Source organism: Danio rerio, chromosome 19 (genome assembly GCF_052040795.2).
Source record: "Danio rerio strain M-AB ecotype USA chromosome 19, GRCz13ab, whole genome shotgun sequence".
Classification (NCBI taxonomy): Eukaryota; Metazoa; Chordata; class Actinopteri; order Cypriniformes; family Danionidae; genus Danio; species Danio rerio.
Genome location: NC_141039.2, coordinates 3,282,501 through 3,298,423, shown reverse-complemented (window position 1 = coordinate 3,298,423; position 15,923 = coordinate 3,282,501). Strand labels below are relative to the sequence as shown.

At 36.2% G+C, this 15,923-nt stretch overlaps 2 protein-coding genes across 3 annotated transcripts in view; one reads left to right on the top strand and one right to left on the bottom strand.

Moving 5' to 3' along the window:
- Positions 1-919: 919 nt before the first annotated feature.
- Positions 920-8,699, top strand: clec3bb (C-type lectin domain family 3, member Bb). Of its 2 annotated transcripts, none has more exons than XM_088651482.1 (4): positions 920-2,275; positions 2,339-3,801; positions 5,760-5,864; positions 6,996-8,699. In XM_088651482.1, the coding sequence occupies exons 2-4, from the start codon at positions 3,690-3,692 to the stop codon at positions 7,379-7,381; spliced, it is 603 nt and encodes a 200-aa protein (XP_088507608.1). In that variant the 5' UTR covers positions 920-2,275; positions 2,339-3,689; the 3' UTR covers positions 7,382-8,699. The 2 variants fall into 2 exon arrangements, with proteins under 2 accessions (XP_088507608.1, XP_087151384.1); XM_087295258.2 differs by having other exon boundaries at positions 1,115-1,885; positions 3,640-3,801.
- cdcp1b (CUB domain containing protein 1b) overlaps positions 8,578-15,923 on the bottom strand; it is a 22,456-nt gene continuing 15,110 nt past the window's right edge. The window contains exons 7-9 of the mRNA XM_087295236.2: positions 13,942-14,298; positions 9,728-9,815; positions 8,578-9,426 (exon numbers count right to left, since the gene is read on the bottom strand). Of these exons, the coding sequence (XP_087151362.2) occupies positions 8,880-9,426; positions 9,728-9,815; positions 13,942-14,298 (992 nt within the window). The 3' untranslated portion in view covers positions 8,578-8,879. The remainder of the gene's footprint in view (positions 9,427-9,727; positions 9,816-13,941; positions 14,299-15,923) is intronic.

The window sequence follows — 15,923 nt, the reverse complement described above, 5'->3', positions numbered from 1 at the left end:
CTAGGCTATTTAGTGGTTTATAGACGAGTAATAATGCTTTAAAATCTATTCTGAATGTAACTGGGACCAGTGTAGAGACCTGAGGACAGGTGTGATGTGCTCTGATTTTCTGCTTCTGGTCAGAATCCTGGCCGCAGTGTTAGGTATGAGCTGCAACAGTCTTGACTGTCTTTTTGGGAAGGACAGTGAGGAGACCATTAAAGTAATCCACCCTGCTGCTGATAAAAGCATGAACAAGTTTCTCACTGGAAACAAAGCATCTGATTCTCGCAATGCTTTTGAGATGATTGTAAGCTGATTTACTGACTGCTTTGACATGACTACTGAAACTCAGATCTGACTCCATTTTAAATTAATTATTTTGGGTAAACTATCCCTTTAAAAGATGACTTTTTCTTTTATATTTAATATTTTAGGCTTTTTACATGTTTCTTCGGTCATTTTTTGACATGCATTCTTCATATGCTATTGTTTGTGCACAAAAAAAGTCCAGCATATTTATTAAGCATAAATACTTTTCCTCCAGAAATGAACATATCGCTTTATCCTAAATATATTTAACTCATGCTAAAAGGGGGCGGAGTCTGTAAAATTGACATTTATAGTGTGGTCACCTGTTTCACACATCTAACATAGTGATTCACATTCAGGTACATTCACAGACATAACCAACATTACACTTTTATATATAAGCTTTTATATATCTGATAGTTTAGTTTAACAATCATGTGATGCAGTGTTTACGTTTTACATTTTGTGTCTTCATGTCTGTGTAGTCCGAAAAATATCAGGAATTTAAACTGACTAAACACATGTAGATGTATTGTTTATTGCTACTTGAGTAAGCAAGGCACAAGCTTTAAAGGCTCCGCCCTCTTCTGGAAAAGAGGTGGAGTGCTGCAGCTCATTTGCATTTAAAGACACACAAAGAGCGTGTTTTTGCTTCAATACAATAAGCACTTTTAAATGGTTTCTGAGGTCATTTTGAGCTGAAACTTCACAATCCCATTCTTGCGATGCCTGCAATCTTTAATATGTCATGTGAAGAAAGTAATAATTATCCACTAACAGCCATGAAACCAAAATAATTCTTATTTTATTCATTTTCCTTCAGCTGAATCTCTTTATTCATCTGGGGTCGCCACAGCGGAATGCACCGCCAACTCATCCAGCATAGGTTTTACACAGCGGATGCCCTTCCAGCTGCAACCCAGTACTGGAAAACACCCATACACACTCATCCACACATATACAGCCAATTTAGTTTCTTTAATTCCCCTATAGCGCATGTGTTTGGACTGTGGGGGAAACCGGAGCATGCAGAGGAAACCCACACCAACACGGGGAGAACATGCAAACTCCACACAGAAATGCAAACTAACCTAGCCGGGACTCAAACCAGCGACCTTCTTGCTGTGAGGTGACTGGTAACCACTGAGCCACCGTGTTTCATTTTGCAACATTGTAGTTATCTTTATCTTATTATCTTTAATCAAATGATCTGCACCTTCCTCTTCATCAACATCTCTGATTGGTGTTTATTGGTGTGAGGGCGGGATCAACCTGCCAATCACATATGATCAACCAATAGAAAGCCAACACAAATCATTTCGTTAAGGAAAAAATTGAGTCCTTTCCTGCATTCAGAAGCCATTTTTCCCCTTTAATTTGCATATAATTAAAAGTTCCGCTGTGTTGAGAGGGATTTTTCAGTCTTCTTGTGGCTTTTCTTCTGCCACGTGTCGCCTGAGGAAGATCTGAGCGGTCAGACTCTCCACAGCTGCTGTCAGCCTGGATTTATTCCATCCCATAATAGCTTCACTGCTTCTTCCTGCGGCATCACGAATCCAAAACAAACAGCAGATAACAATATCATACGCGAGAGGTATGCCTGATGGGAAATGTGTCCTGAGCAGACCTCAGACTGCTCTGAGCAAAACTCAAACCTGCTGCTGTCTCAGTGAAATCAGCCTAAATGTCCAGATTTACTTGTGCAGTCATCTCAAATCAACATGAAGATATATTGCTAAATATTAAATATTGTTTGTTTTACATATACTTACACTTATTTGTGTGTGTGCATATACAGTTGAATTATTAGCCCTCCTGAAGATTTTTTCAACACATTTGTAATCATTATAGTTTTAATAACTCATTTCTAAAAACTGATTTTAACTTTGTCATGATGACAGTAAATAATATTTTACTAGATGTTTTTCAAGACACTTCTATACAGCTTAAAGTGACATTTAAAGGCTTAACCAGGTTAATTAGGGTAATTAATTATGATAATTATGATAAGTTATTGTATAATGATGGTTTGTTTTGTAGAAAACAGAAAACAAATATAGCTTAAAGGTGCAGATAACATTAACCTTAAATTGGTGTTTAAAAATGTAAAACTGCTTTTATTCTAGCCGAAATAAAACAAATAAGACTTTCTCCAGAAGAAAAAAATATTATAGGAAATACTGTGAAAATTTCCTTGCTCTGTTAAACATAATTTGGAAAATAATAAAAAAAGGGTGAAAAAAATCTAGGGGGGTGGGGGGGGGGCAATAATTCTGACTATATCTGTGTGTGTCTGCATATCCTATAAATTATAAAATAATAAAGTATTTTTCACATATTTTGGCAAAATCTTTTTCAACAGAAATATAAATGCTAGAAAAATGATGAATTTTAAGCAAAAGAAAAAAGGTAGTATTAGCAATATTAATAACATTAAAATACATTTTTAATTATTGGAATTTTTTGTTATTAGAATTTAATAGCAAAATGCTATGTGAACTATACAATATCTAGCAAAATAAGAACACAAAAACAGCATAATTACTAAAACTAAAAGTGAAAGAGGGCAAACACTGGCTTATGAAGAGTATTAGTGTATTAATGATATAAAATATTTCCAACCTGAAATAAATGATCTTGTCAAGTTTTAGTTTAAGAAAATGTTTTAAAGCTATATATTTGGTTGTAGTCAGAATTATTAGCCCCCCTTTGAATTTATTTTTCTTTTTTTTTATATTTCCTAAATGATGTTTAACAGAGCAAGGAAATGTTCACAGTATGTCTGATAATATTTTTTCTTCTGGAGAAAGACTTTTTTGTTTTATTTCGGCTAGAGTAAAAGCAGTTTTTAAGTTTTTAAAATCCATTTTAATGTCAATATTATTAGCCCCTTTAAGCTTTATATTTTCTCGATAGTCTACAGAACAAACCATCATTATACAATAACTTGTCTAATTACCCTAACCTGCCTAGCTAACCTAGTTAACCAAGTTAAGACTTTAAATATCACTTTAAGCTGTATAGAAGTGTCTTGAAGAATATCTAGTCAAATATTATTTACTGTCATCATGACAAAGATAAAATAAATCTGTTATTAGAGATGAGTTATTAAAACTATTATGATCAGAAATGTGCTGAAACAATCTTCTCTGACCCCATGGCAGATTATTTAGCCTGTTCTAGAGAAAAACTCGCTTAATTTTGGCATATTATTTCTGGAAACAAGACAATATGTTTTGCTTGTCTGTAAAATGCTTCTAGAAACTAGAGAAAAAGTTTAAGTAAGAAAGTATTTTTGCTGTGTGTGTGTGTGTGTTGAGGGCGTCACTCCTGATCTCTCTCTCTCAGTCTCTTCTCTTCACAGCTGCGTTTGTTCAGTGATCTTCCAGAGCTCCATCATGACACTCAGAGACGGACGTTTTCTGCTGCCGCTGCTGCTGCTCACACTCTTCACACACTCCTCACTCCAGCAACAAAACACCAGCAAGAAGAAAACACCTGACAAAAAAGGTAAACCATCGCCTGTCCTTTCATTTACATTCATTTGAAGCTAAATGTGGTTAATCCATGTTAAAGAGAGAGTTAGTTAAAACCCCTTTAACTGGTTTATCAGAGTTATCCTGTGTTAAATATGGAAAAAAAATAAATAAGGTGCAAGCAATTTATGTGTTCGAATAAATCTGTAGAGTAAATATTTGTATTATATACACTCACTGGCCACTTTATTAGGTACACCTGTCCAACTGCTCATTAATGCAAATTTCTAATCAGCCAATCACATGGCAGCAACTTTAGGCATGTAGACATGGTCAAGAGGATCTGCTGCAGTTCAAAGTGAGCATCAAAATGGAGAAGAAAGGGGATTTAAGTGACTTTAAACGTGGCATGGTTGTTGGTGCCAGACGGGCTGCTCTGAGTATTTCAGAAACTGCTGATCTACTGAGATTTTCACGCACAACCATCTCCAGGGTTTACAGAGAATGGTCTGAAAAAGAGGAAATATCCAGCGAGCGGCAGTTCTGTGGGCGCTAATGCCTTGTTGATGCCAGAGCTCAGAGGAGAATGGCCAGACTGGTTCCAGCTGATAGAAAGGCAACAGTAATTCAAACAACCACTTAATAAAAATGAGGTCTGCAGAAGAGCATCTCTGAACGCACAACACGTCCAACCTTGAGGCGGATGGGCTACAGCAGCAGAAGACCACACCGGATGCCGCTCCTGTCAGCTAAGAACAGGAAACTGAGATTCACATCATGGATGTGCAGCTGACAAATCTGCAGCAACTGCGTGACGCTATCATGTTAATATGGACCAAAGTTTCTGAGGAATATTTCCAGTGGCTTGTTGAATCTATGCCATGAAGGAATAAAAGAGGGTCCAACACAATAGCAGTAATGTGTACCTAATAAAGTGGCCAGTGAATGTATGTGTATGTAAACTCATTCACTCATACTCAAGTTAATCAGGTTTATTCTTTTTTTAACTGTTACAAAGTTTAACTTAGTATGTTTGTCAGTTTGATTAATGCAAGTTGTGAGGACTTGATAAGTTCATTTGATTTAACTTAATGTAGGGCAGTAAGATCTTTTTTAACAGTGCATTAATTAATAAAAATCAAAAATTCATAGTTTAAAGAAAATGTAGCAACACAAAATTATTTATTTAATATGTCAATATTATTACTTTTTTATTAATGTTGAAGCATTAAAGTATTATAGTAATTTCTTAAATATACAGTATTTCAACAGCAGCTGCACAGAATTTCCTGTTCGCTCACTTTCTTGATCATAAATTCAATTTTATTTATTTTATTTTTATTTTTTTTAATTAATTTAATTTGTTTATTTTTTATTTTTTATTTTAATTTTAATTTATTTTAATTTTAATTTTATTTGTTTTATTTTTATGTATTTTAATTTATTTCATTTTTTTATTTTTATTTATTTTTATTTTATTTATTTTTATTTATTTTATCTTATTTTATTTATTTATTTATTTAAATTTTATTTATTTAAATTTATTTTGTTTATTTTATTTTGGATGTCTTACTGTTCTTTTTAATGATTCTTATTTTAAATCAGTATTAATTGATACTTATTAAAATGTTTAATGTTTTTTTGTTATTTTTTTTTATTTTAATTATTACAGTTTACCCCAAAAATGAACATTTACTCATTAATTACTTAACTCAAGTTATATATAAGGTAAACATTTTCGACTTTCTCTCTTCTGCTGAACACAAAGGAAGATATTCTGAAGTATGGCAGAAACCGTTTCCAACAGTTTTTTCCAACATTTTTCCAAATATCTTCCTTTGTGTGCAGCTGTAAAAAGAAGCTCAAACACATTTAAAGAAGTGTTAATGATTCCAGAATGTTCATTTTACACTAAATTGTTTCTTTAATGGTGTGAAAATGCTTGATTTAAGGCAGAATATAAGTGAGGATGTCTGTTGTGTGATTGTCCAGACTCAGAGTCTCGAGTCAGCGCTGCATTAGAGGATCTTCAGCAGCAGATCAGTGATATCGTGGAGGAGCTCAACCTTCTGAAAGAGCAGCAGGCTCTGCAGACCGGTGAGATACTGTTTTATTATTAGCATACTACTCAGCTCGAATACTGATTTTAACCAAGCAGCAACATCCCGCTCTCCCTCGTGAAGCCAATGTGGAAGTAACTGAAACTGCAATTCATCCACTGACCTTTGGGGGGCTGGCTCCAGCAACTCCAGATGTTCGCTGAATGTAATGCTAAATTGGCCAGTTTTACAGCTGTTAAAAACGTTTCCAGCCTGGTACAAGCGATGGTTTTGGTGCGTTTGGCTAATATTACCCTTCATGACAGCTGTGAGGGGGTGCATTTTTTTATAACTCATCCATTTTGTTTTTATTAAGTTTTATTAAGTCTGCATATGGTGAAGCAGTGGCGCAGTAAGTAGTGCTGTCGCCTCAAAGCAAGAAGGTCGCTGGTTCAAGCCTCGGCTCAGTTGGCATTTCTGTGTGGAGTTTGCATGTTCTCCCTGCCTTTGCGTGGGTTTCCTCCGGATGCTCCGGTTTCCCCCACAGTCCAAAGACATGCGGTACAGGTGAATTGGGTAGGCTAAATTGCCCGTAGTGTGTGTGTGTGAATGTTTCCCAGAGACTTAACTTGCTAGATAAGTTGGCGGTTCCTTCCGCTGTGGCGACTCCAGATTAATAAAGGGACTAAGCCGACAAGAAAATGAATGAATGAAGTCTGCATATTAAAGAGAGTGGCTACTTGAGTGACAGCTAGGTCTTGCTGATTCCGGCTGATTAGCTACTGAACTCTGCATATACATCTTGCTGTGAGGCGATTGTGCTACCCGCTGCGCCACCATGCTGCCCCATATTAAGTGTTTCTCCCAAAGAAATGCTTGTCTAAGCAAAATGCTAGCAGGCATCTGTAGCTCCGCCTCTTCACCCCCGCAATAAAGTGCGAACGAAATGGTGACGGTTGGCGACGTCACGGATATTACATCCATATCTTTCACAGTCTGTTTTAGCATGCTATATAGTAGAGAAGTCTGCATTGCTTATCTTGAGAAAAGAAGAAAAAACACTTCGGTGGACACGCAGCCAATATATACATATTTTTTAATTTCAAAAGAACATCAAACGGCTGTTTTACATTTATATATAACAATTTAAACGTTAAAATCAATGTTTTATGGTTTCATTCTCCTCCAGTCTGTCTGAAGGGCACAAAGATCCATGGTAAGTGTTTTCTGGCGGACTCCATGAAGAAGCGCTACCACACAGCCAATGAAGACTGCATCGCTAAAGGAGGAATCCTGGCCACTCCCCTGAGCTCCGCCCAAAACACACAGCTCTACGAATACATGCGACAGAGCATTTCAGCGGACGCCGAGATCTGGCTGGGTGTAAACGACATGCAGACCGAGGGCTTGTGGACCGACCAGACCGGCTCAGCCATCAGGTACAAGAACTGGAAGCTTCCGCAACCTGACGGCGGCAGCGCGCAAAACTGCGCCGTGCTCACGTCTGGCGGAAAGTGGCTGGACGAGAGCTGTCGTGAGGAGCGCGCTTCCATCTGCGAGTTCAACATTGTCTGAAATCCCAGCCCGATCTTTTACGTTTTGTCCCTTTAGTGGCTAATTCGTACGAGTTCAGTCGTACGAAATTGTACGATTTTAAAAAGGAGGCGTGGCACCTAACCCCACCCCTAACCCCAACCGTCATTGGGTGATGAGCAAATCGTACTAAATTGTACGAATTAGATCGTACGAATTGATACGAATTAGCCACTAAATAGAAAAAGTTACGAATTGCCGTGAGATTGCGTTGGAAATCCTCATCGATTCATCTCAGCGCTCCTTTCCATTTCACAATCCTGCTTGCATTGCGTTTGCTTCCTAATTGTAGATTTTTCAGACCCCATTGTCAGTGCACTCCACACAAACATTCAGACACAAAAGCAGATCTATAATCAGAGATCCAACACTGTAATCAAGAGCATGATTGGACTGTCTCCAATAAGACGAGGCCAACACACAAACAAAACAAACAACATGAATCAGACCAGGCTGTTTGACGGAAAACTCCAGACACCTGATGGAAACGATGATTATTTCAGATCGCTAGCTTTGATTACTTGTTTATTTTCTAACAAACTAATGTCTAGCCTGATATAGCCTGAACATATATCATTTCATCGCAATAAATAGGTTTTGAAAAAAATGAGCTTGTGCGGTTTCATTTCACACAATTTTGCAGATTTACATAAAACTCACAGCTATTACACACCATGGGACGATTACCATTTTCAAGGTATACGGCTCATGCCTGTTACTCACATACACACACAGTGCTCAGCATAATTGAGTACAGCCCATTTTGAAAATGAATATAAATGAACATTTCTCAGTGAATATAGGCAATGTATTGTGGTGCATTTGAACAAAACAGATTAAACATATTTTAATAAAATAATATTTTAGTCACCAAAAATATTTAGAAAGTAAAAGATAATACAATTACATTTAAGCAAAATATTGCAAAAATAAATTACAACCTACTAAATTTTTCAAAATGTTTTGCCTCTTGAATTTTTCCTCTTTTTATAAATTTGTATTTAATATTTTTCTATAACATATACAGTTGGATGTGCTAGTTTTTGGACCTTTTCGTAAGTTATTTTGTTAGATAATCTCTAGATTTGGCTTCAGTACTGGCTGATCTGATGTATATGCACAAATATGATATTGTAGAGCTTCCTATTAAAAATATAAATTTAAAAGAGAAACATCTATTAAAATACCTGAGAATTTATTTTAGGAATGCACGACGTCAACAAACACAAACGAAACCTGCAGCCTGGAGGAAAATCAATGAAAACATAACAAAATTAAAAACAAACATCCAATAAAGAAAGTCACGTTTTCCCTAAACGGATCCGACTCGCACCAATAAGAGTGTTCGTTCAGGCTAAAACACGATAAAAATCGTTAAAACCAAACTATACATGCAATACACACATACGACCACTAGAGCGGCGATAGAGAGAGCGTCCAATCTGCTTTAGTTTTACATAAAAAAATTGTAGCGAATAAATCACATGGCTTCCTCGTATTCTGGCTCGTGATAAGAATCCGAGTCCGAATCCATCTGCGGCCGAAGTTTGCATTCGTCAGTCGATAAACGAATCGGGTTTATATCTCCGGCAGCCTTAAAAGTGTTGAGCTCATTATCCACCATCCTGCGATCCTCGAATCCCAGACTCCCCTGCGAGATGAGCGGCGAACGAGGCCTCGGGAGATTGAAGGTGTTGGGGGGAGTAAGGAACGGCTGAAACACGTCTTTATCTCCTCCTCTATCCAGCGAATAACCGTCAGGCAGATCCTGATCCGTTGGGATGGAGTCGGTGGGTCCTAGGAATGGACGGTAGGTGTCCACTTGATGGCCGTTGGTCCAGGTACCATTATTGCTGTCTGCGGGATGGTTCGTGTCCAGGTGTCGGTTGTATATCGTTTCGTCAATAGAGGCGTAGACGTGAGATTCATTGTCCGTTCTGGATTTCGGGAATGTTGCATTGCCAGGCAGGACTGGTTTGCCTTTGGGAATGTAGATGGAGGATCTGTTGCCGCTGGGTTTGTTTTTCCTTTAAAATGAGATGAAAACAAATTGAAAAGTGTTTACAGATGAAGTCAAAATTATTAGCCCTTTTTCTTGGATATTTCCCAAATGATGTTTAACAGAGCCAGGAATTTTCCACAGTATTTCCTATAATATTTTTTTCTTCCGGAGAAAGTCTTATTTGATTTATTTCAGCTAGAATAAAAGCCGTTCTTAATTTTTCTTAAAGCATTTTAAGGTCAATATTATTATAGCAATGTCTTTGTTGCAAAAAAAAAGAAGAAGATTTATCGATGAAGAAATCTGACAGCAGATCCAAGACTTACTTTCGAATGACGCACACAACAACAAGTGCGACGATCAGCAGAGCCAACACCGCCCCGACCACAGCCAAGATAATGGCCAGAATCTTCTCTGTAAAAGGACAAAGAAAAAGGTAAGAATGACTGATTGCAATATTTTCATGATTAACTTAATGAGCAATATCACACGAGTAGCAGTGCGATATGGCTGTATATCGGCACTGGTGGGAGGCGTGCGTTGTGCCTTAGTACCCCTAACAGTGCCGATATACAGCCATATCTCACTGCTATGAATGTGATATTGCGTTTATACAACAGTTTGACGGCATAATTGTGTATATAAAAACATGGAGAGTCTCAAAAACCCTTTTGTATGAGGAACTACTTTCTTCCGCGTCGGATTCAAATCATAAGCTGACAGTTAAACAGCTGAGCAAGCATCTTTTAAACTTTACATCTGTAGTGTCTGCTTGTTGCTGGCTGTATGTGGGCGGAGTAATGCACGAAGGGTAAAGAGGCTGTACGGGTGCTTATATTACTCAAATATATCACGGCTATCAGCCAATCAGATTTAAGAACCAGACGGAACTGTTGTATAAACATGTATAATTTATTTATGTTATTTAAAACTGAATTTTTAGCAGTCACATGATCCATCAGAAATCATTACAATATGCTGATCTGCTGCTTAAGAACCATTCATTACAATTATTCATTCATTCATTTTCTTTTCGGCTTAGTCCCTTTATTAATTCGGGGTCGCCACAGCGGTATGAACCACCAACTTATCCAGCATGTAATGTTGCACTGTACATTCAATAATAAAACAGAAAACTAAAGATGTAAATGTAACTGCAATTATTCTTTTCTGTAATTGCAATATTGTTTCAAAATTTTACAGTATTTATCCTCAAATAAATCGTCACCTTAAAGTTAAGTGGTTCTAACTGACATTTTTGATGTCAAAATTATAAGTTATTGAGATATTCTTATTAAATGACAACTTATTTACATTATGGTATGTTCTTTTTATAAGTTGTTTACATTTTAAGACTTTTTAGTTAAAGGGCCATGACACCCCCCACTTTTGCTTCAAGTCTACCTCAGAATTTGTTCAAAAGATGCATCATAATGGGCGTGGAGCCAAAGAGCTTAGAATGACCAAGAGGCGACACTCAATAGAACGTTCCATTGCAACAGCAGCGCCCAGCAACAGCCCCGGATTCCGCCATTTTGAAGTGAAAGTGATCGGCCGTCCATTGGATCTCATTACTGTCGAGATGGCAAGCAGTTACTCTAATTTTTATTTATTTATTTATTTAAAAAGCGCATTAAAGCTGAGATACAACCTGAAAGACGACAATACAACTCTTACTATCACAATCATCAGCACTTTTAATAGTTTATTTTACAGATTTATAATATGCTGCTGTTCTATTGGAGTTTTTATTCCAAAATGGCTGCCCCAAATACACTAGAGCAGTGGTTCTCAAACTTTTTTCACCAAGTACCACCTCAGAAAAAAATTGTCCCTCCAAGTACCACCATAATGACCAGTATTGAAATACAGTAACGTAGTAGGCCCAGTAAGGCAACTACAGCTCTGCAGTTTAAAATCGTGACATTAACTACTATTATTAAGAATTTTAATTATTATCAGCCACTTTAAACATTATAAATAGTTTAAACATTAACACTGTACTGTGCTTATATGTAAAAAAAAAATAAAATAAAAGCTGGAAATGTTGCTTGGACCTCATAAATATAGGTTATATGTCATCATATTCATATATAAACCTTTTTTGATCGATTTTGAAATGTATGTTGCATGTACATATGACATTGATATTGGATTACTCTGTGTACCACTAGAAGGAAGCCTGCGTACCACTAGTGGTACACGTACCACAGTTTGAGAACCACTGCACTAGAGTGTCACCTCTCGGTCATTCTAAGCTCTTTGGTGGAGCTCCGCGATCAGAGGCAGGAGTGGGCGTGGCCAGCAGAGCAGGGGAGAAGGTGGCGAGCGAACAACTGTTGTCAGTTAGCTCACAAAATGAGAAACAAACCGTTAGGAAACTCATGAGTTTGTAGTTTACAAAGTTAAAATGCAAAGAAATCAACAGTGGTTTAATGTCCTGCTACATTTGTTATGTGCAATTTTATACACACAACCACAATTTAACCAACTGTAAAGATAATCGTGTTTATATAAACACTATAAATGAGGACTTCTCCTTCAATCTCCGGGTCTGAATGCAGACTCAGTACAGCAGGTCTCTTGCCCTGTCTATTTTAACCATTAGCCCTGCTGGTAATCTGGAGGATTTAGGCGAACACAGCAGCACGGCAAAATGTCTAATTGTGAACAAACTCCAGATAAAAGACAAGGTCCGACATTCTCATACTGCTCTCCTGATAAAAATCCTTGCTGCAAACAAACAGCTTTGCTGTATTGACCCTGACAGCAACGCGTGGAAAACATGCAACAAACCCCGTGGATCATGGAAACAAACACATACGATCCAACTAGGGTTGGGCATCTAAGCTATAATGCCGATCCGATACGCATCTCGATACAAAGAATACGATCCGATATATTAGCGATACATTTGTGACATATTGCGATGCAACACGATACGATTCACACCCATATCACGATACGATGCGATATTTCAGCACTAACTTATTAGATCAAGTTTATGAGATGATGTGAAAGAGGATGCTGTGCCATTGAATGAGTTTGATTATTTATTAACCAAGCAAAACCAAGACTTTTTTTTACAAACTGGCTCTTCTCTCAGAGCCAGAGTGTCAGTTTACAGTAGAGGGCCATTTTAGAACATATAGCACATATTATTTAAGTATTTTCAAGATAAACAGAATGTATAAGTGCAATATATATTAAAAAATATATATATTTGCACTCTTTCAACATAAATAAATTTAGCATTGCACAACAAGAATTGTGATTTAACTTTTCAACTATGAAAACAAGTTTTACAAAGATATATTTTGCCACTGATTATTCAAAACTTCAGGTGGTGAACTAGCAGTGTTATGCTGCGTTGAAACATCACTGTCACTGTAAACAACAGGCTAATAAAAATATAACAAACCAGCAATCTTCTTGCTGTGAGGTGGTCAAACTACCCACTGTGCCACCGTGACACCCAATTATTTTTATCATTATTATTATTAATATTATTATTATTGTAATTAAATAAAAATTAACAGGAGGAGGTGTTTAAAACCTTTGTTCTCCGTGACACTAGGCTGAATATCTTTGCAGATGAACAATGCAATAGCATTCGTTATTGGCGTAGAGCGAGCAGAACTGTTGCGCATGGGAAAAAAAACTTTCAATGCTTTTCTCACCACTTTTGGAGCTGGTTGAAGCAGTGCGATTAAATTATGCGCCAAAAACAGGTTGACAACACTTGTTAATAAATAAAAAATACATTCTATATTAAAAATATAAGCTGTATCTCGGAAAAATCGATGCATCTCGCAAAAACCGATGCATCTCGATTTGCTTCCAAAATTTCATTCATCCTCTGCTGCTCAACCGATGCACTCGCATCGTGTACGCGCATGACCGCGTATCGATACATATCGGTTAATCTTCCCATCCCTAGATCCAACATGAACAGCTAAATACTGTGTGCCGTGGGTCCGTAGACATGGTCTCGCCCAGTTATCATTGTAGGATCTCACAGCTTGGCACTGGCAGGTCTGCCTTGCCTTCGGAAAGCACGCACAGTCATGAATAATTAAGCAGCCGGCTCTTCTCATAGGATAAGAAAACTCTGCTATGAATAATAATGATGAGAAACCGACGCATCATCTTTGCACTTGCAGTTTTGTGATACGTCACCAATTTAATCCACCCCAAAAACATTTTAAACCCTAAGGCTGAAATTAGCTGACAAAACTCAAAATGATCCAGTTTTTCCCACAATTACAGCTGACAGGTGCTAACATTGTCTTAACTAATGCTCAACACACACAAATCTGTTTGTGTGTCATCTCAAAACATCTCAAAAAAAGTACTCAAGGGTTTCATGAACCTTTAAAAAAACAAACACTAAACACATACTGTTTGCTATGAAATGCAAAACTTTGAAGCTCAATATCTCAAAATTATTCAGAACGTAGATAAAACCTTACAATTCCAAGGTGACGAAATGCAGCAGAATAATCTAAAAGCACTGTGTGTGTGTGCATGCTGGACTCACTGCTCTCCTTCTGGACGATGATTTTGGTCAGCAGGGCGTAGCGGCCGCTCGCGGGCTCACAGTTGCTCATGTTGAGGTAGAAGCTGGTCTGCTGGACGATGGAATCTGGGAAACTCTGATCTTCTCTCCATTCCTGTGTCTCTGCTGAGGAGTCCAGCGGGCTGATCTCCAGCTCTGCGTGGCCTGAGTCACACGTGGGTTTGCTGACGTTTGTGAACCAGAGATTAGCTCTATATTCTGGAGGAACGTTAATGATCCAGGAGGCGGATGAGGATGGCTGCATGCCATCAGGCCAGTAGGGGGATGCAAGGTATGCGGGTCCCGAAATAAGAGGAGAGACTGTGTAGATGACATTCTCTGTAGGAGAAACAGGAGATTATGAATGTGTGTGTTGGTAATGTTTTTAAAGAGAGCCTCCTATGCTCAAGTTTATTTACTACACATTAAATATGGAAAGATTTTAAAATATTATTTGAAATTAAAATAGGTGTTTCATACTGATGTATATTTTCAAATGAAATTTTTGATTAAAAGCTTAATTGCCAGCAACATTACTTCAGTATTCTAGATCGGTGTTTCTCAACCACGTTCCTGGAGGAGCACCAGCTCTGCACATTTTCCATGTCACCTTAGCCAAACACACCTGATTCGGATCATTAGCACATTAGCCGAGACTGAAAGAGCTGTAATGGGTGTGACAGACAAAGGAGACACCAAAAACATGCAGTGTTGGTGGTCCTCCAGAAACGTGGTTGAGAAACACTGTTCTAGATAGATATACTCATTAAGAAAAAATTCTGACTTCTGATCTATCTATCTATCTATCTATCTATCTATCTATCTATCTATCTATCTATCTATCTATCTATCTATCTATCTATCTATCTATCCATCTATCTATCCATCTATCCATCTATCTATCCATCTATCCATCTATCTATCCATCTATCTATCTATCTATCTATCTATCTATCTATCTATCTATCTATCTATCTATCTATCTATCTATCTATCTATCTATCTATCTATCTATCTATCTATCTATCTATCTGCCTATCTGCCTGCCTGCCTGCCTATCTATCTATCTATCTATCTATCTATCTATCTATCTATCTATCTATCTATCTATCTATCTATCTATCTATCTATCTATCTATCTATCTATCTATCTATCTATCTATCTATCTATCTATCTATCTATCTATCTATCTATCTATCTATCTATCTATCTATCTATCTATCTATCTATCTATCTATCTATTCTAATTTAATTAAATATATTTATAAATTTAGATTTAAATAAAATAATAAAAAAGGTACTTAATATAATATTTTTCACAAAATTATTGTTTTTACTGTATTTGTCAAAAAATAAATGTAATTTTTTAAAATAATGAAACAAAAAGACACTTAAAATAAACAAATAAAAATAAATAATAATAATAATAATAATAATAATAATAATAATAAATAAATAAAATAATAATATTTCACAATATTACAATTTTTACTGCATTTGTGAAAGAAATTAATATCATGTTTAAAATAATGGAAAATACTTAAAATAAACAAATACAAAAAATAATTATAATTATAATAATAATAATTATTATTATTATTATTTATTAATATTAATAAAAAATAAATTAAATGATAATACTTTTTCACAATATTACCATTTGTACTGCAGTTGTAAAGGAAATAAATGTCATTAAAAATAATGGAAAAAAGTTAATTTAAATAATAATATTTTTTGCATAATATTAAAAATTACATTGTGAAATGAAGGTAGCCTTAAATGTCATTTTTTTAATAATGACAAAAAAAAGTTACTTAACATCATAATATTTTTTCACAATACTACAGTTTCACTGCATTTGTCGAAGTCATTTTTAAAACAATGGGAATTCTTTTTAAAAATAAATATAATAAATAAAATAAATAAATAAAATCATATAGATTTTTCACAACATTACAATTTT